This window comes from Zootoca vivipara, chromosome 6, assembly GCF_965207765.1.
Source record: "Zootoca vivipara chromosome 6, rZooViv2.hap1.1, whole genome shotgun sequence".
Lineage (NCBI taxonomy): Eukaryota > Metazoa > Chordata > Lepidosauria > Squamata > Lacertidae > Zootoca > Zootoca vivipara.
Genome location: NC_142589.1, coordinates 72641100 through 72661198, shown reverse-complemented (window position 1 = coordinate 72661198; position 20099 = coordinate 72641100). Strand labels below are relative to the sequence as shown.

General features: G+C 45.4%; 1 protein-coding gene across 1 annotated transcript; it reads right to left on the bottom strand.

Moving 5' to 3' along the window:
• Positions 1-4442: 4442 nt before the first annotated feature.
• On the bottom strand, positions 4443-16891 carry LOC118088009 (uncharacterized). The gene is made up of 7 exons (XM_035121163.3): positions 16745-16891; positions 11889-12002; positions 10730-10876; positions 9637-9780; positions 9080-9214; positions 7105-7263; positions 4443-6382 (listed from the first exon to the last, which is right to left on the bottom strand). The coding sequence occupies exons 1-7, from the start codon at positions 16791-16793 to the stop codon at positions 4977-4979; spliced, it is 2154 nt and encodes a 717-aa protein (XP_034977054.2). The 5' UTR covers positions 16794-16891; the 3' UTR covers positions 4443-4976.
• Between the last annotated feature and the right edge of the window lie 3208 nt (positions 16892-20099).

The window sequence follows — 20099 nt, the reverse complement described above, 5'->3', positions numbered from 1 at the left end:
ATTAAACCAGCTTAACTATAGCCTTGTTGCCATGTTTCACTGAACACGGGTACAGACTGTGTCTATACAGGTGAAACTCGGAAAATCAGAATACCGTCGAAAAGTGCATTTATTTCAGTAATGCAACTTATTATTATTTATTTTTCTTTTAATTTTAAAAAATGCTTTCTTTTGGAAATTCCACAGTAATAAAACAAATAGTTACAATAATACAAAAATAAACAAGAATAAACATCGCTATTACCGGTACATTTCATTAATTATATTCCATTTATAATTGACCCGCCTAACGACAAATAATTACAATTACAATAAAGGCTTGACATATCTTGCTTTGCATGTCATGCATCTATCACATATATTGGTTTCACCTTTTAAGTTGCATTACTGAAATAAATGCACTTTTCAATGATATTCTAATTTTCTGAGTTTCACCTGTACATGGGGATGTGTTTGCTTGGAAGAGTGTACACTTGTTGATTTGTACAGCTTAACTGTTGAGTAAGGAGGTACACAGATTGTGCGTGGGTTGAATGCTACATGTCAAAAACTGTATGAAGAAGAAGAAGAAGAAGAAGAAGAAGAAGAAGAAGAAGAAGAAGAAGAAGAAGAAGAAGAAGAAGAAGCTAATTCACCATCTCAAGCAATTTGTACATAAGGAAATTAAAACAGTTAGAAACACTAAAACAAAAAAAAAATTTAAAACAAGGGGACACTCGTGGTAAAAACCCATCTATCCTGCTGGAAAAGCCCTAGCTGCATTTTAAACTAGTAATGTGTACACAGCTTGAATGTACAGCTCAACTATTTGTGTGAAAAGGCACACAGACTGCACACTCTTTAAATGTAATTTAAACATAGCTATTCCCTCAGGTCAAAATCCCTGGTGTGTAATAAATGGGAGGTAAATGGAGTTTGGTTGAGTTCTTGTGCTGTCTTGTGTTTGTGGCTTTCAAGCTGTTGTTGGATGCCATCTCCCATTGGTTCTTGCCAAGGTGGCCAGTAACATCTGGAGGGCCACATGTTCTCCAGCTAGAAGATTGTTGAACCTCTGGAGCTTCTAGAAGTTTAAAGAACCAACAGGAAGCTACAGGCTAGATTTAAGCTCCTGGATCCAAAGTGGTTCTGAAAGTGCTGTGAACCAGCTTATTTTAATTTGATATTTTGCAAAAAAATAAATAAAAATAATAATCAACCATTTTTGTGTTCGGATTTTCACTTTTTGAAATATGGCAACTCTACTATAATATCCATATTGCGGTCCAGCACTAGCAACCTCAGACAGCACCATGCAAGGTTCATTCACTGACACGTGTCTTGCTTTCGTTTTTTTAAAAAAACAGCAGCAGCAACAACACTCTTGCCAGCTCCCAGTGGCCACCACCTTTGTTTTTGACAACATCCTGAAAGCCATATGAACTTCCAGGGAACTGTGGAACTTCAAATTGTTTCACATAATCAATTGCATCTGACTGGAGCATGGGTCAGATCCAATCTTCAATTGGTTCTCATGCCACTTGCACAGTCAATTTCCATATGGCAGCCAACAGGGCAATGGATATGCTACCTTGGAAAGCTGCTTTTTCACATGTCCCAATCTAGCATGCACCTAGGTACGTAAGGCAGACTGTTACATTCCCAAGGAAAGACACCTGGACTGTGTGCAACAAATTGGTACATATTTACATGGATTTGCCCTAAGATGAATCATTGGGAAAGGCCCTCCCTGGGTTTGCGGCCATTCAGTTGTGGCAACCAACCAGACCGTTTAATTTTAACTATCTGCTAATCTGGGCAATGCTTTGACAGATGGCAGAAATGTTGCAATAGCTGTTTTGATGACCTAGAAAACGAGCACGCAATAGTTTTAATTGCAGTGTTAGCTTGTTGTTTTTAAAATAACATTGTTTCTTAATTGCAAGGGAGCTTGAATACCTTGCCCATCACCAGGGAATGGGCAAGGTGTTCTGCAAGGTCAAAGCTAGAAATGGGACGCTCCCAAGGCATCTGTGTTTAGGTTAGACCCATAGCAGTGAGAAAGGTGAGGTCTGCAGGTGGTGCTTACTGTAGTTAGTCCATATCTACACCATATACTGTATTAGGACGCGGGTGTCGCTGTGGGTTAAACCACAGAGCCTAGGGCTTGCCAATCAGAAGGTCGGCAGTTCGCACCCCCACGATGGGGTGAGCTACCATTGCTCAGTCCCAGCTCCTGCCAACCTAGCAGTTCGAAAACAAGTCAAAGTGCAAGTAGATAAATAGGTACCGCTCCGGTGGGAAGGTAAACGACGTTTCCGTGCGCTGCTCTGGTTCACCAGAAGTGGCTTACTTATGCTAGTCACATGACCTGGAAGCTGGCCAATAAAGCGAGATGAGTGCCGCAACCCGAGTCATCCGGGACTGGACCTAATGGTCAGGGGTCCCTTTACCCTTTACCTTTACACCATATATTTAAAGCACTGTTATACCCATTTGAACAGTCATGGCTTCCCCCAGAGAGTTCTGCGAGCTGTGGTTAGTTAAAAGTTCTGTGAGTCATAAGGAGACCTCCTATTCCTCTCCCAGCACTGCAATTCCCAGAGTTCCCTGTGAAGAGGGATTGATTGTTAAACCACTGTAGGAACTGGAACTCTGTGAAGGGGACAGATAGGGTTGCCATATGTCCGGAATATCTGGAATTTCAACGGCTAAATTAGCATCCAGGGGCGAAAACCTCAACAAGTTTGTGGTTGATTCCCACTCCCCCCAAAAGCTCAGTTTTTGTGTCTGGATTTTTACTTCTTGAAATATGGCAACCCTAGGAACATGGGATGTCACCGCAACTCTCAGCACCCTAAACAAACTTTGTTTCTGTTGGAGAGAAGGATTAAGGGGTAGTTTATGCTCTGCCTGTATTTATCTCAAGGAAAATTCCAAGTGTTGTTGCACCGAACATCCCTTTTCTCTGGCTTATGCACAAAGCGGGGGTGGGAGGTTGGTTCTTCAGGATATTTGTCACATTCCAGATTTGGGTGATTTTATACCTCAGTCCCACTATGCAACCAGAGCCCCCACCCCCCCACCCCGACCAGCATTTTATCACAGGTGTGCTTTGCAACATGCTTTTGACCCAAGAAAAGTGCCTTAATAGTGGGTTCATTCTGCTTTATTAGACGTTTTGCGATGCTTCCCCAATTCTACCACATGATTGCCCCCCGGAGGGACCACAGTGCAACAAAAAGTGGTACAAAAATAAACCAGAACATTGGTGATATAAATAGTTAAGGGGTTTCACTGGGTAGTTACAGGATATGCACAGATTAGAAAGGAAGCCGTTTGATCGCCCTTGAACTTTTGCATGCACAAACGGTACTGAAAGCAAGATCATGTCAGACTGCCCTGGTAGTATCCTGAGCACAAGTCATCATGAATGCAGAATAAAAAAATCATTTTAAAGCCCGCCCCCCAGTGGAATATGGATGCTCCTCTCCATTTGCTGTATTTTGCAATTAGCCTTTGCAATGCCTAGATGGGGCTGAATTGACCCTGGAGCTCAGTGTCACCTTCCTGAGCTTGGAGGAGCCCTGAGTGTAGCTTGTGACCTACTGAGCTTTGCTCTGTGTATCTGGAATATATATATGTAATTGTAAAAAATAAACATCCCATTGTAGATTTCCTAATAAATACCGTGTGTGTCAATGTGTGCTTGCAGTTGCCCATAGCTGCACATTATTGTCACAGCTGAGTGAACTGTACAAACCTCACAAGCCCTTAATTTACATATACTCTAGTGAACTTGAAGCTCATTTCTTGTTTGTATTCATTTGTTCTGTTCAGGACTGTTAGTCTTACCAGATTACATACCTTATTTGGCTGTAACTCGCGAATAGGATTTATTCCTAATATTGAAATTTCTGGCCAGAGTTCTTGGTGTAAAAAAACAACAACCTTCTTTTCGGTGTATCTACAATTAGAACTCCAATTTATTTAACCTTAATTTACTAGCAGCATATGAAAACAAACAAACCTACCGATATGTTAAGGGTTAACTGCTCTGCTTGTGTATCCTGTCGGTTATGCAAAATATATACTTCTCTAACTAAGTGTTAATATGGCACCCCCACCTCCCTAATCAGTCCAGGAGGAGTTCCCAGCTCAGCCTGAATATAAGCAAGACTCTTCTTTCGGCTAAGGGTCTCGTAGGGTATATGAAACACACGGAGCCTCATCCCATTATTCCTACCAGGAGGGAGCAAGATGCCATTTGTTTTATTCATTTGTACATATTCTCTCACACATCCATGCATACTTTCATGCAAAACCCAAGCATTCCAAATTTTATTCTGGATTACACTTCTTTAAACCCTGTGTGGGTTCAAATGTTCTTTTACAAAAGGAAATGGCACCAGATCAAGGGGTGGGAATCCATACTCCTCGGTTCTAAAGTCAGTGCTTTTTTCTTGGGGGGGGTGGGGGGACACAGGGGTACACGTACCCCTAAACATTGTGTGAATCTAACGGAAGAAGAAACTAATTTTTTTTAGAATTTTTTAGTTTCTTCTCTAGCACAGTGAATCATCAGTTCCATTGCTACCCCCAATGGCGGCCTCGTTTCCTGTCACGGTGTTTCCTGAGTCTCAGACGGAAGCGAGCGTTTAATGTGTGAAGTAGGAGTTGGAATCTAGCACGGTGATTGGTCAGTTTCGTTGTTCCCACCTCCGATGGCAGCTTCATTTCTGTTCCCGGTGTTTCCTGAGTCTCAGACGGAACCTCATGCCAGTGTGGAAGTTACTGTGAGCTGACAGCTGTGTGATATGAGGTAATGCATGTTCTTTGTACTTTTGTCCATTTACTGTATTTATTTCCCCCTATTTGAACTATTAAATGGTGGTTTTCTTGAGTCAAAATGAGAGTACCCTGAAATATTTTTTTTTTTTGAAAAAAGCACTGTCTAAAACAAATCAACAGGCCTAACCCCAATCCCAGTCTCTGTGGGTTCAATGCAACAGGGCCGCCAACAGGAGAGTGAAACAGAAGAGGCCCAAGTTGGAGACAAGGCCCAAAGCCCCATTTTCAAGGGTGCCTTTCCCCCCTCCCTTGAGCTCCGGCAGCTTAGCATCGCTGAACAACGAGGATTCGGGGTTCTTTCTGGCAGTGTCCTCCACGCCTCGACTCCCAGCTCCAGGTGCGGCTGCCAGGTTCACGCCAGGTTGGCTTTGGGGCCTGGGCCGCTTGCATGGGATCTTCTTCTTGGGGCGTGGAGTGCCAGCTGCCGCTCCAGAAACGAGGACTGCTCCGGCAGGACTGCTGGTGGCGGCTGGTGCGTTGGCGGTGATCACAACGGGGGCACCTGCCTCCACCTTTCCTCCCACGGTGGAGCCACTGGTGGCGTGGCCTGGCTGGGGAGTGCTACCGTCAACGCTGACATACTCGCCACTGGCAGCTCCGTGATTTTCGCTGCTAGTTGTGTGGCCAGTGTGGTCCACATTGCTGCTTCCTGTGGTACCAGCAGCAGGAGAGTGAGCATATCCATGCCCATGGGGCCGGGTTTCGCTTTCATAGAACACCCCTGAAGGGTGGGTGGTGGCCGAACCTTCACGGTTTGCCTCCTTAGCAGCCATGAACTGCTCCCCAGTGCTGACGGCCTCTTCTTCAGCCTCACATTCTTCATACTCGTCATCGTCATTGCTGGAAGCTGCCACGACCATGTTGCCAGCGCTTGTTTCTGAGGAGGAAGAGGAGGTGGTGGTGGTAGCAGTGGCAGAAGTGGCATTCTTCTTGGGGACCACGACGGGCACCAGCACAACAACGCTGCCATGATTGCCAGAAGAGGTGGCGTTGGTGCCGGCATTGCTCTCGTCCAAGTTTGTGGCAGCTGAGGAACCGCCCACTGCCATGTCCTCAGAGTCTGTGGTGCCCGCGGGGGAGACAGTGTGGCCCTCTGTGTGACCGCCAACGATATTCTCATTGACGACATGTTCGCCCGCAGTTGTTGAGTTGTCACGGTCGCCTTCATTGACCAAAGACTCACTCCCTTCCTTCTCATTGACCTTGTAGGCCGTCTCATTATCGGCGTGGCTCCCGGGAGACAGGTCTGCACCAGCGGGGACGTGGGCAACTGCGACGCTGTCTTCATCCTCGTCATCGTAGATGCAGTCAGGATTTGCTGCGGTGCCAGACGGTGTGGGGGTGGCGCACTCTGCCACCGTCGTGGTGTCAGCACTGTCCGCAGGGACTATGGGCTGGGTCACCACGCCGTCCACGATGCGGTCATTGCAGAGGCTGCCTTGGCAACACATGACGTCGGCGTTGTCCAGCTCTTGCACCAAAGCCAGGAGAGAGCTCTGGCACATGGCTGGGGAGGCACAGCCTTTGAAGGTCACTAGGCCCAAATCCCTACCAGCTGCAGGTGAAGAAAAGAAAAGGGAACAGAGACAATTAGTCAAAAGAGTTTATTGCTCACCACCAGGCTGCTGCGGTTACTCTCCCCGGGCGCGTGTGAGCTGCGGCACTTGAAAGCTCTTGGTTGTGCAATGGCAGCCACATCTCTACCTGTCACACACCTGACATCTCATATGACATGTGGTTGGCAAATGATTAGGAGAGCTCCTACATCTTCTTTTGGAGTGACAAGTTTTGGGGGGATTTTTTGGTGCCCAGTGTATGCAACAGAACTTGCACACTAATCTCCTGAAACTGAAGCACCTTGTCCTTTGGTGTACCTAAGCATTTAACCTCTGCAGCACATGGAGCAACAACTTAGAGTTCTTCTTGTGCACCTTCTCCAGAGTGGTCCTAGGGGCCAACTCTCAGTGTCTGACTCACCCCCTTGCTCTCTTTTGGACAGTAATCAATGCAAAGGGTTGAAAGGCTTCTTCCCAGTGACTAAGAAGTTCCCATTTTATGCTGGTTGGGCAGCTCTCAGACGCTGGAGACAGGGACCCTAACACAGAAAGAGCAAGAAGTCTTCAACCCCCACCAGACCCCAGACTACTACACCTTTGTATATGGGGGGGGGGAGTGTCCTGTCCACTTTTGACTCTGGCTTAAAATGCTTGCCTCCTCTGCCTAACTGGGATAGCACCGCAAACTTTGGTGCAGGGAGTCTCGCAGATCAACACTCACCTTTACGGCTGTTGCCAATCCCCTCCAAGCACATGTTGTGGATGCCTGTGCATTGCACCTTGGAGATTGATTTTTTGGAGCACCCAGACCCAGAGCCGTTGTCATCCACACAGCTATAGCATTCTAGCCCGTTCGTTGCCTGGCTTTGGACATGAAGATCTGGAAGGAGAGAGAAAAGTGAAAGAAACAGCCATGAGGCATGCCTGCATCATAACAACCAGGTATCCTCCTGCCATTTACACAAGCAGCAGATTGTGGACTGGACCCACTTCCAGCTACAAGGAGTGCATGCTATTTCCTTGCTGCAAGAATGGACCTGGTTGGCTATTTTCTACTAGAGCAAGTTCTTGCATCGATTCACAAAGCCCTAAGCAATGGGCACAGAGTACCCAAAAGACTGCCTGATTCCTTTGTCACTTTGCATTTCTTAGTGCAGAAGAAATCTTTGCTATTCTGATTAATTCAAGAAGGTTCTGGAAGCTTCTCAGTGTGAAAGAAACAAGCAGAAGGTTCATGATGTTTAGGTTATTCCTTCAGAGAAGCTGAGTACAGCTGGTTTAAACTGCTTCTGTTATCTCTTCTTCAAGGTCATGCTGACTATAAAAGAAGGATTCTGGGTTTTGCTTTCTCTTCCTATCTCTCTTCCTTCTGGTGTGGTGTTCTGTATATAGTGTAACAATTTAGACCTATTATAAGTTATTGTAAGTTTAAGTTAGGGACGCGGGTGGCACTGTGGGTTAAACCACAGAGCCTAGGGCTTGCCGATCAGAAGGTCAGCAGTTTGAATCCCTGTGACTGGGTGAGCTCCCGTTGCTCGGTCCCTGCTCCTACCAACCTAGCAGTTCGAAAGCATGAAGTGCAAGCAGATTCACCAGAAGTGGCTTTGTCATGCTGGCCACATGACCTGGAAGCTGAACGCCGGCTCCCTCGGCCAGTAAAGCGAGATGAGCGCTGCAACCCCAGAGTCGTCCGTGACTGGACCTAACAGTCAGGGGTCCCTTTACCTTTTTAAAGTTTAAGTTAAGTCTGCTGCAACTGGACTTCTTATGGACACTTTGGGAATCCTACAATGTGTTTAAGTTTTTACTCTGCTAACTATACGTTGGAGTTCTGCTCTGGATCAATATTGAGTAGAATTCAATGAGTAGAATTTATGCTGTTTCTGAATCACCAAGATTCTCTAATGGAGCAGCCATACTGCTGCAGTTTGGCTGACGTTTGCCAGCGACCTAGACTTCTGTCTTCACCAATAGAAGCCCAACAGGAGCCACCCTTGCCTTCTCTGCTTGCCATGGTCCTGACAGAAATCACCAATTGATGTTCTGCCTTGAATTTGGCCCAAAGAAACAATACATTAAAGGCTAGCTATACAAAAACTACATTAAAGGCTAGCTATACAAAAACAAACAAACAAAGAAACAAAAAAACAAGACCAAGACAGGACGGAGGAGGTCATCTGTAGAATATACCAGTGTCCTCAGCATTTGACTGCATCCCTCGTCTGTAGTCCTCTAGATTGTTGCTAGGCTACAACTCCCATCAGGTAGCCTGGCAGGGGAAAGGGGTCTAGAGGAAAGGTCTTGCTCACTCTCTCCTAACACTGGAACTCATCCAGTGCATCCAATGGAGCTGAACACTCAAAGATTCAGAACGGGGAAAAGAAGGTTACTTCTTCGTGCAGCACATAGTTAAACTGTGGCACTCGCTCCCCAAGAAGCAGTGATGGCCACCAAGTTGGATGGCTCTAAAAGAGGACTGGAGAAATTCATGGAGGAAAAGGCAATCACTGACAACTAGTCATGCTCTACCAAGAACATCTGGAGGACACAAGGCCCCACCACCACTGTTGCAGATGAATGAGATAAGGACTGAGAGAGGCTTAGCATGCTGGGGAACCCACTGTCACGAGAAAACAAATTGATCCTATACCATACAATTCTATATCTGATGCCTGGCTATCAAGTTTAGTAGTTACCTGGGTTGAAGGTATTGCAGAGGGCTGTTGAGCAGCAGCTGGCATGGATGGTACGGTCTGCAGAGTGGAAGCTCAAGGTCTCCTGGCACCGTGGGAGGTTGGTGCAGCCCTTCATTTTCATGTTGTCATACTGACCTGCAGGCATAATTGACAACGAAAGACATAAGACACTGCAAAACCCAACATGGAAGAGGGGAAAGTATATCAATGGCTGCTAGTCATGGTGGCTATGCTCTGCCTCCATGGTCCAAGGCAGTAATGCTTCTGAACAGCAGTTGCTGGAAACCTCAGGAGGGGAGAGCGCTCCCTTGTGGTTGGGTCCTGCTGCCAGGCTTCCCACAGGCCTCTGGTTGGCCACGGTGAGAAGAGGATGCTGGCCTGATCCAGCAGACTCTTATCCCCAGTTCTAATTTGCCAGGTTTCTCCCCTTTGTGTCTCCTCCCACATCTCCATGGGTCCCTCCCATCATCACCTCCCTCTTCCGAAAAACACCTCACCTCTCTCCCTCCCTCACACATCCTGCACTGCCTACTGCCCCACCACCACCACCAACTCACCCAGTTTTCCGGTGACGGCAAGATCCAAACACTGGTCCTGATCCCCAGCACAGCTGATCTGAGTGCGAGAAGCTTCGGGGCACCAGGCTCCTTGGGTGGCACAGCTGTGGCAGCGCATGTGATTGACAGGGATTGGATGGGAGACTGGGGGGGAGACAGGAGGTGGGGGTTAGCATGTGCTTAGGGAGGGAGAGCACAGTGAGATGGCAGAGGAGGGCAGAGGGGGGGGGGTTGGCATCCTATGCACAATCAGCAAGGGAGCCTGGGGGTGTATTTTCATTTTAAAAAATTACTTTCTTTATTTCATTTAAATCCTACCTTTCCTCCAAGGAGCTCAAGGCAGTTAATGAACTGAACAGAGTGAAAGTCACAGAGGTGCAGAGATCGTGTGAATGAACTTAGTGCTTAGCTTATATTTTCAGTTGCTATTTTGTGAATGTTTTTAATATTGTTTTATAGATTCTAAATGCCACATTGATTTGTTAATCACATGACTTGACATAATTGTGAGGTGTAGCTTATTTTTAGTTGATGTTTTAAGGTTTTTTTCAAATAGATTGCAACTGTTTTATTGATAATTTGTTAATTATTTTTTTTATGATGTATGCTGTATCCGTGATGTGCTATTATGTTTTATTATGTTATGTTACGGTTATTTATTGGTTGTAAGCTGCTTTGAGATTCATTTGAATGAAAAGCAGCATAGAAATACAATCAATCAATCAATCAATCAATCCCCATCCTATCCTCACAACAACTGTGAGAGGTAGGCCAGGCTGAGAGTGAGTTGACTGGCCCAAGGTGAGCTTCATAGCTGAGTGTGGAGTCGAACCCTGGCCAAGGTCCTGGTCCAACATGCTAACCACTTTGCAGGCAAGGCAAGAAAGGCAAACACCACCCTTGTCATGTTTATTCATCGCATTCATACAGTAGAACAAGTATGAAAACAGGTAAAAATGGTAGACCTCTAGGTAACTCTCTCTTGGAAATTTCATGTATCATCTCAATATGCTTTCAGCCTCCCTGAAAATCCACCCCCCCCAAAAAAAATCAACCTGGTTTCATTTTGGGTGCCGGCAGCCACGCGACTCACCAAAGTAGGTCTCATTGTTACAGCCATCCTCAGCACAGTAGCGTGCCTGGTACGAAAGAGACATGAGATGAGAGTTGAGGGAGATTGATTCGTGGGGGAACAGCTGACGGGCACATCCTTTCCTCACTGACTGGAATTCCAGGAAGCCTGGAGAAGGGAAGAAATAATGTTGTAGTTAACATAGCATTTCACAAACTGGAACCCAAGCCCAGTTTTCCTTTTGCTGTATGAAACCTAAAGGTACCTTTCATTTCATTCCCACACTACTATATATTAGGGCAAATAAAGCAGGGGAACTCTCAGAAGTGACTCTTTGTGAGTCAGGCTGGGCCGAGAAGGGCCCTGCCTTAAGCCTGCTATGGCCACACTCCGAGGAAGGTCTGACCATTGGGCATCACTACCACCTCCACCTCTGGTGACCCACTTCTGCTGCCCATTGCTACGTCTGCAAACCATGGGTTTTCCCCAAGCTTGCCGATAGCTTGCTCTTGTTTCTCATCGCCTCTTTTCACTACAATCCTGCTGGGGGCCCATGAACTACAAACCCCGAATCTGGGATCCTCTGCAAACCTGTGCCAAAGTTTTGCAGGTTTTTTGGGGGGCAGCAAAAAAACCCCATTTTGCAGCACCCCACAAACTGTGTAATTGATATGTCAAGCATGGGGTTCCTACTTAACATTAACTACGAACCCCGAAGTTTGGGATTCCTGTTGGCACTCACAACTTGAGTTTTCTATTGCAAGGAGAGAGAGACACACACATGCCCAGCTCCCAGAACAATTGGCAGGCTTCAGGATAGGTTAGTTTGTATTGCTTTCTCATGCCCCAACCTCAAAGTTGCCCAGAAAGCATGGTGATGGCACGGTGATAAAGGCAAGACCTGGAACCTCAGGTTTCCTCTACTACGCCCTCTAACAGCAACATTCTGCCCACCCCACCCACCAGACTTTTTATTGTTGATCACCAAGCCCGATATGAGGAAGAGTTATGCGAAGTTCGAAAGCTAGCTCACTGGTTTGTGACTTTATTTAGCCCCGATCATGACATTAGAATGCTGTTCTAATTTGTTTTTAGAACATGTTTTTTGTTTATGGATGACCCACAGTCCTTACAAAACAAACAGGAAGTACCCATGACCACTGCTAAAAATGATACTTACCAACATAAGCCTTTCGGACAGATGTTGAGCAGCTGGCCGAAGGATCTTCGCATGTCATGTTCTCTCCTAAGCAATCGTACTCACCGTGACATGTGTTGCATTGCAAGGAAAAGGCTGGAAGAGGACGGAGAGAAATTGGTCAAGTCTAAGGCTGCTTCTTCCATTCCATCCTTTAGCATCTGTGCAACAGGCAAATATTCAACAAGTGTGCTTTCCCCCAATATGGGGAGACTTTGGGCTCATCCATACTTTTGTTTGACTTTTACTTTGAAGCATACTGATATATCCCCCAGATCAAGAATTGTAGAGTTGAAAGGGACCATGAGGGTCATCTAGTCCAACCCCTTGCAATGCAGGAATCTTTTGCCGAATGTGGGGCTCGAACCCACGACCCAAGGATTAAGAGTCCCATGTGTGTGAGTCGAACCCTTTGCGAGGGAAAACTGTGCCTGTTGGATGCCATCTGCCGGCTGCTCAGCTGTGGAACTGAGTTATGCAACGAGGAGCACGTTGGGAATATGTCATGCAGGCTCATCAGATTTTAATCTTTCTCATAACACACCACGAGTATCAGTTCCACAGTTCTTTGCATAATGGATTTCGCTTGCATCACATGCAGTTTAAAATAAATAAGCAAGAGTCGGCAAGCGCAAAGTGCTTATCTCTCCAAGATTTTTATTCCGGGTCTGACATTGCAGTGTGTGTGTCGGTCAACAGCAGGCATCATGATCCTTAGTTGGCACCTAATGAACACCAGCTGACTGCTTTGAACCTCTGTGGAATGGTCTGAAAAGTGACAAGAAACTGCTATGCCAGAAAGCATGGGATAACCATTCCGCTTTATGTAACATCCCCACGATCAAATCAGAATGAATGCTGAATAAATAGTTGGCCAGCTGTACGTATTCTAGCATGAGCGTTTGCCACTCCATTACAGTGGGTAGGTTCTCACTCTTCCACTTCCTTGCCAGTAATACCCTGGTCGCGGTCATTGCATTGCATAAAGCAGCAAAGATTTTGTTTCTTTTTGGATTTCTGGTGGTAGTATATTTAACAAAAATATTACTTACTGACTCAATCAGGGGATCATCAACACAAAAAGTATCTAAAGAATGGAGTGTTTACAAAAAATATCTAAAAAATTACTATCCTAATAATTCCATATTAGCAGATATAGAATAACGTCTGAAAAGCATAAAAGTGAGATCAGGAGGAATCAGGAAAAGAAAGGAAGAAATTCATAATGCAGGCCCGAGGAGCATAAAGAATTTGCTATTGTATAATAAGAAGGACGGGAAGTATCTAAGAGGGAAGAAATAGGATGAAATATAAGGATGGTATACTGTTCACATTGCGAAGAAGAATTTATGTTGAATTGTGCATTTTGTTATTCATATATTTTCTGTATATGATTTAATGAGAGGAAAGCTTATGTTGTGTTTATGACATATATATGTTATGTATGCAATATTTTAAATAATAAAGTATTATTAAAAAAATAGTTGGCAGGTGTCTAGGTCCCCCATAAAATGGCTTTTCCTCCACGGAATCCTGGGAGCTACAGTTTCTTACGGGTGCTGAGAGTTGTTAGGAGACTCCAGGGTTGCAGTCCCCTGGGAAGAAGGGTTTATTGTTAAACTGTTCTGGGAATTGTCGCTCTGGGGGAGGTCTCTAACAACTCTCAGCACCAGTGCTGTTTTTCTAGAAAAAGAGGTGCTGGAGCTCTTGTTCCCTTGAACCCTTGTTCCCTTATAATAGCAATGGCAGTTCCAGTGAGTTCCGGCTTGGGGGGGGGGGCTGCTCAGCACACTTAACAAACTACAGTTCTCAGGATTATTTGGTGGAAGTCGTAGGGTGTGCATGAGTCCCCAGTTCAGTAGGACTTGTGGACTTATTTCAGAATAAACACACAGTGCAGGAAGGTGTTAAAGAGAAATTAATCCCCACATAATGAACTTTTAACATGCAGCTTTAGAAATTTTGGGAGCAGAAACATGGCAAAGGCAGGCTCCCCCTTCCTTCTCAATTAGTGAGGGCAGGCGTGGAGAAAAGGGGGGCGGGAACTCCAGATACTTGCCACAACTCCACCACACACACACACACACACACCACACCACACCACACCACACCACACCACACCACACCACACACACACACACACCATCCCTTACCATTAGCCATGCCAGCTAAGACTGATGGGAGTTTTGGTCCAACAACATCTGGAAGCCACACCAGGTTCCTTGTTTCTGCTATAGTGGCTCCTCCCATGAGGGCCAGAAACTTCACCTCCTTTTTGTTGCTGTTGTTTTTTCAAAGATTAGGCTCCAATTTTTAAAGACAACAACAACAAGAACAAAAGAGAATAAGTTTCTGGGACACATGTTTATGGGATGCATGGAACCGCACCCCACATAATTAGCCATTCTGGTCTCCAGAATTCCTGGACCAGAGAACCCGGGAAGCCAGAGAATCGTGTTGTTTGCTAATTGTCCTCTTTCCATCATAAGGTGTTTTGTAAAATCCCTGTCTGTGGAGGAGGAGGAAGAGGAGGAGGCACCTTCTGGGTGTTTATGTCAAATTTGGGACAAGTAAATCTCAGGGTGGGGCTTCCCCACACTGCCTCCCAGTCCTCTCTCCCTCTCCTTGCTATAGAAGCTACAGAAAGAAGTAAGGTGGTGGCTGGATTTGGGGAAGGAACTGTGGGGAGTGAGGGGGAAGGAAGTGAAGATTCCCCAGACTGAAAGACTGGGAAAGAAAAGGAAAGCTCCCAGGCAAGAGCTAGGAAGGTCTGCCATTTTCTGTGCAGTGGCTGGGATTAAACGCTGTCTTTGACTAGAAAAAATATAAGGTATTTGTGCACTGTTTTGCATTTTAGTTACCTGGTTGCTGATTTTTGCTTCCCTTGTTTCTTGATGCTGTTGCTGTTACAATCATCTGTGTTTTATTACGTATTTATTATAACTCTGTAATAATAGTCCTGCATAGGACTAGATGCCCTTTGGGATCTTTCTAATTCTACAGATCATAGAATCACAGCATTATAGTGTTGGAACGATCCTGACGATTGTCTAGTCCAACCTGAATATGCAGCTGTCCCATTTGGGGATCGAACCTGCAACCTTGGCGTTCTCAGCACCATGTTCTAACCAACTGAGCTATCCCATGATTCTAACTCTTTCAGTATTTATGAGGTATAGGTATTACGTTGTGTGTTGACATTTGGGTTTTATGTTGCAAACTGCCCTGTGGTCTTCAGACAAAAGGGGGGGGGTGTCTAAAAACTTAGTTAGTTAATAAGCTGCCTTAGACTGAGACAGACCTTTGGGTCCATCTTTTTCAGCCACGGGCCAGTCCATCGTCCCTCAGACCATGTGTGGGGCCGGACTATAGTTTGAAAATAAAAAATAAAAAATGAACAAATTCCTATGCTCCACAAATAACCCAGAGATGCATTTTAAATAAAAGGACACATTCTACTCATGTAAAAACATGCTGATTCCCAGACCGTCTATGGGCCGGATTTAGAAGGCGCATCCGGCCCACGGGCCTTAGGTTGCCTACCCCTGGTCTACACAGAGTGGCAGCTGCTCTCTAGGATTTCAGCTCTCCAGCTCTACCTGGAAATGCTGGGAATTGAACTCCTGCATGCAAAAAGATGCTCTGACACCATGCTGTGGTTTTTCTCCTGTAAACGCTGGTCGTCAATAGCACAATTAAAGAACTTTGAACTTTGCTGGAGAAGCAGGTCATGTCTCAATGCAAGAAGCCTCATTTCATGATTTAGCTCGTCCACCTCATTGCTGCAGTAGCCTGGAGTGAACTACATCTCTTAGCCTTGGTTCACTTAGTTAGGGTAGCCAGCAGACTGGAAAAGCAACAAAGCAGTGAGGTCGTAGCTCCTTAAGGGAGATTTGAATTGCAGGAATCCACGTCTGCACTAGTACATTTGAAGCACTATTATACCACTTAAAACAGTCCTGTCTCCTCTGAAGAACCCTGGGAGCTGTAGTTTGTGTCCAAAAGTGCTGAGAGCTGTTAGGCAGCCTGTATTCCCTTCATGGAGCTACCGTTCCCAGAGTGGTTTAACCATCCACCCCTCTTCCCAGGTAACGCTAGGAATTTAAATGCCAAACTCTGCTTTCCTAGAACTACTGGGCAACTGCTGTAGATCCAATGCTGTTACAGGAGCAGCTACCGAGGAGGGAATATTTTGGGCAACTCTGCCTTACAGACTTAACAGGGCAATCCCATGCATCACTGAAATGCCTTATAGCAGGAAAAGCATGCTGAATATAAGATTTAAGATGACGTCGAAAGGATAAAAGAGCAAGACTGACGAAAAAGCGCTTGTGATCCTGCAATATCAAACCTGCCCCCAGAGATGGATGAGCCATTAAGCAAAATGAGCATGTGCTAGGGCATCAAGGGAAGGAGGGCACCACAGAAATTTTCTACTGTCAGTTTTTCCATGGACCCGCAACTCTGCTTTTCAGTTTACAAATTCTGAGACAAAATTCATCTATATTAATAAAAGCACAAAATTTGGCCTTAAACTAGTAAATAAATTGTTCGTCATGGAATGAAGTAGAAGTATACAAAAACCAAACATTTTCTACCTTACCGTAGGTTTCCTTTCAAGAAATAAAAAATTATTTTACGGTTTATTATTGTTTATATTTCAAATTAGCTATATATGGGGGCAACCAAAACTTTTTAAGTGCTTGGGGCCTCTAAAGGTCTTAATCCGGCCTTGCACCACTGAAAGCTGAACTAAAAGTGTGCATTCTGCAACATCATTATAAAAATTAATAATAACAACAACAATAGTAATTCCTATCAACCCATCTTCAGTTTACCTTGGTAGAAGAGAGCAGGTAGCAGCAAAATTGCCCAGGTCTTGGCCATCTTGAAACAGCTCTAAGATCCTCGCTGTGTCCGAGCCCCTGTCTCTGACCTGCTGCCTGGCACTGCCTTTAATAACCTCCTAAATACTCCCACCCAATCCTGCCCTTCCATAAGGACCAGCCCCAAACAAAGGTGGCACTTTGAACTCCCAATTGGTCCCAGGCTTGGTCCTGCTGCTTTCACAATGGCTGGGAGGGGACAGTGCAAATGAGAGTTGCCAGGCACGTGAGCAAAAAGTGTGGCACCAGAGGACACGTTGGACTGGACCCACCTGGTATCAAGGTGAGTCACAGGACAGGATTCCACGAGGAGATGTTTGGAGCATCCCAAAGGATGGATGGGAAGGCGGGGATGTGTCAGGCTTCAGGAATCCAGCCAGTCTGGTTGGGATGGGAGGGAAAGCTGGAGGAAAGGATACAGAAAGCAACAGAGAGGGAGAAACTGAAGCAAGGAGAAAGAGAAAGGCAATCAGAACATAAGAAGAGTCTGCTGGATCAGACCAGTGGCCCATTTGGTTCAGCATCCTGTTCTCACATCGGCCAACCAGATACCTGGGGGAAACCCACAAAACAAGACCCAAGCAGTCTTCCCTCCTTTGGTTTCCAGCAGCTGGTATTCAAAAGCATTCCTGCCTCCGACTGCGGCTGGCAGCCATTGACAGCCCTCTCCTTCTTGAATGTGTCCAATCCTCTTTGAAAGCCATCCAAATTCATGGCCATCACCGCCTCCTGTGGGAGCAAGTTCCATAGCTGAACTATGTACTGTGTGCTTCCTTTTATCTGTCTTGAATCTATGAAGAGAAACAAAGAGAAGCAAAGCCCAGATTCTGCAGCATCATTCACCACTAGACAACAGTTTTCTTTTGAGGAAGAGCTGTAGCTCAGTAGCCTTGCAAGCAGAAGAGCCCAAATTAAATTCCCGGCGTTTCCAAGTAGGGTGGGAAGAAGCCCCCTGTCTGACACCATGGAGAGGTGCTGTTGGTGAGTGTAGATGTTAATGAGCTGCAAAAATCTGACTCGGTATAAGGCAGATTTCTATGTCCCATGAGGGAGTCTAACTTTAGGCAACCAGGATGCTGTATCTTGAAACACAGTCGAGTGCATCGTACAGTGGCTTCCCTCTGAATCTGCAGAACCTGCTGCCATTCAAGAAGTGTAGCTCATCATCCCAAGGCATCTGAATTCCAGAGATAAAAACTGAACCACACAAACACTGAGGTTTATTACAACTGTTGAGAAGATGAATGTCAAAATCTTGTGGCGTTGATTTACCTCTGGTGGGAATGTCCGAAAGAGGTTTTTGCAATCCTTTCCAATCTCTTCCACAGAGTTATTGAAATAGAACTGGGATTAGTTTTGCTGATTTACAGGGTGCAATAAAGATGTCCCTTGTAAGGGTTTGATAAACCACCTTCTTGTGGCAGTGTCCACAGAGCTCTAATTACATTGAAAAGATATATATGGATGTACTATCCACAAGTGGTATAATCTGATATACTTTGGCATCCAACCAAGTCATCTCATTTGCGTAAGGACTTCCTGTTCTACAGCAGAACTTGCCCTCCTTATTTTATCCTTGTGCCCCCCCCTCAAATCTGCTCCAGAAGGTTGGGGTGACCCCAGAATAGATGGGGGTGCGCAGAGGGAAGAGAGGGTGGGTAATCTTCCATGCATGAATGAGATGACATTGCTGGACACAACCCAGATTTCACCACTGCAATGAAATGTACTGGATTTCTATTTAAACTTTAGTAAGCATTTCTAAATGCGTAGCAGTCCATATGTGTAGCTGTTTTATTACAAAAGACTTTCAAAAATAGACTGGAAAGAGAAGTTGCTGAATTGCAACTCTAGAAAGCTAGAGAGTTCCAGAAAAACATCTGCTTCTGCTTCATTGATTACGCAAAAGCATTTGACTGTGTCGACCACAGCAAACTATGGCAAGTTCTTAAAGAAATGAGAGTTCCTGATCAGCTCATCTGTCTCCTGAGAAATCTCTATGCGGGACAAGAAGCTACAGTCAGAACTGGATATGGAATAACTGATTGGTTCAAAATTGGGAAAGGAGTATGACAAGGCTGTATATTGTCTCCCTGCTTATTTAACTTATATGCAGAATTCATCATGCGCAAGGCTGGACTGGGTGAATCCCAAGCCGGAATTATGATTGCCGGAAGAAATATCAACAACCTCAGATATGCTGATGACACAACCTTGATGGCAGAAAGTGAGGAGGAATTAAAGAACCTTTTAATGAGGGTGAAAGAGGAGAGCGCAAAATATGGTCTGAAGTTCAACATCAAAAAAACCAAGATCATGGCCACTGGTCCCGTCACCTCCTGGCAAATAGAAGGGGAAGAAATGGAGACAGTGAGAGCTTTTACTTTCTTGGGTTCCATGATCACTGCAGATGGTGACAGTAGTCATGAACTTAGAAGACGCCTGCTACTTGGGAGAAAAGCAATGACAAACCTAGACAGCATCTTAAAAAGCAAAGACATCACCTTGCCGACAAAGGTCCGTATAGTTAAAGCTATGGTTTTCCCAGTAGTGATGTATGGAAGTGAGAGCTGGACCATAAAGAAGGCTGATCGCCAAAGAATTTATGCTTTTGAATTAAGGGGCTGGAGGAGACTCTTGAGAGTCCCATGGACTGCAAGAAGATCAAACCTATCCATTCTGAAGGAAATCAGCCCTGAGTGTTCACTGGAAGGACAGACCCTTAAGCTGAGGCTCCAATACTTTGGCCACCTCACGAGAAGAGAAGACTCCCTGGAAAAGACCCTGATGCTGGGAAAGATGGAGGGCACAAGGAGAAGGGGACAACAGAGGACCAGATGGTTGGACAGTGTTCTCGAAGCTACCAACATGAGTTTGACCAAACTGCGGGAGGCAGCAGAAGACAGGAGTGCCTGGCATGCTCTGGTCCATGAGATCACGAAGAGTCGGACATGACTAAGCGACTAAACAACAACACCAAACTTAAAACCATGGAGAGACCTGGCCTGAATAGAGACATTGGATTATTATCTCATTATACATGATAAAGCTATTTTTAGCCACCTCACCCATTGCTTTTTCCTGTAAGACCAATTGCAGTCGTTAACAGTCGTCAACAGGTTTACCACACCTATCAGCCAATCACCCATTCCCACTACCCTTCTGAGTAATAACCCTGCCCACCCTCTCACTATATATAAGGGTCTGGTGACTTCTGTTTCAGAGTATCTGAAGAAGTGTGCATGCACACGAAAGCTCATACCAATGACAAACTTAGTTGGTTTCTAAGGTGCTCCCGGAAGGGACT

What these genes read in the sequence shown, in the direction of transcription:
- LOC118088009 (XM_035121163.3), bottom strand. Translation starts at nt 16,793, where the DNA reads ATGGCCAAGACCTGGGCAATTTTGCTGCTACCTGCTCTCTTCTACCAA. An exon ending in ACCTGCTCTCTTCTACCAAG is followed by an intron (nt 12,003 to 16,744) that starts GTAAACTGAAGA and finishes GTCCTCTTCCAG; the next exon opens with CCTTTTCCTTGCAATGCAAC. An exon ending in TAACAATGAGACCTACTTTG is followed by an intron (nt 9,781 to 10,729) that starts GTGAGTCGCGTG and finishes TCTCCCCCCCAG; the next exon opens with TCTCCCATCCAATCCCTGTC.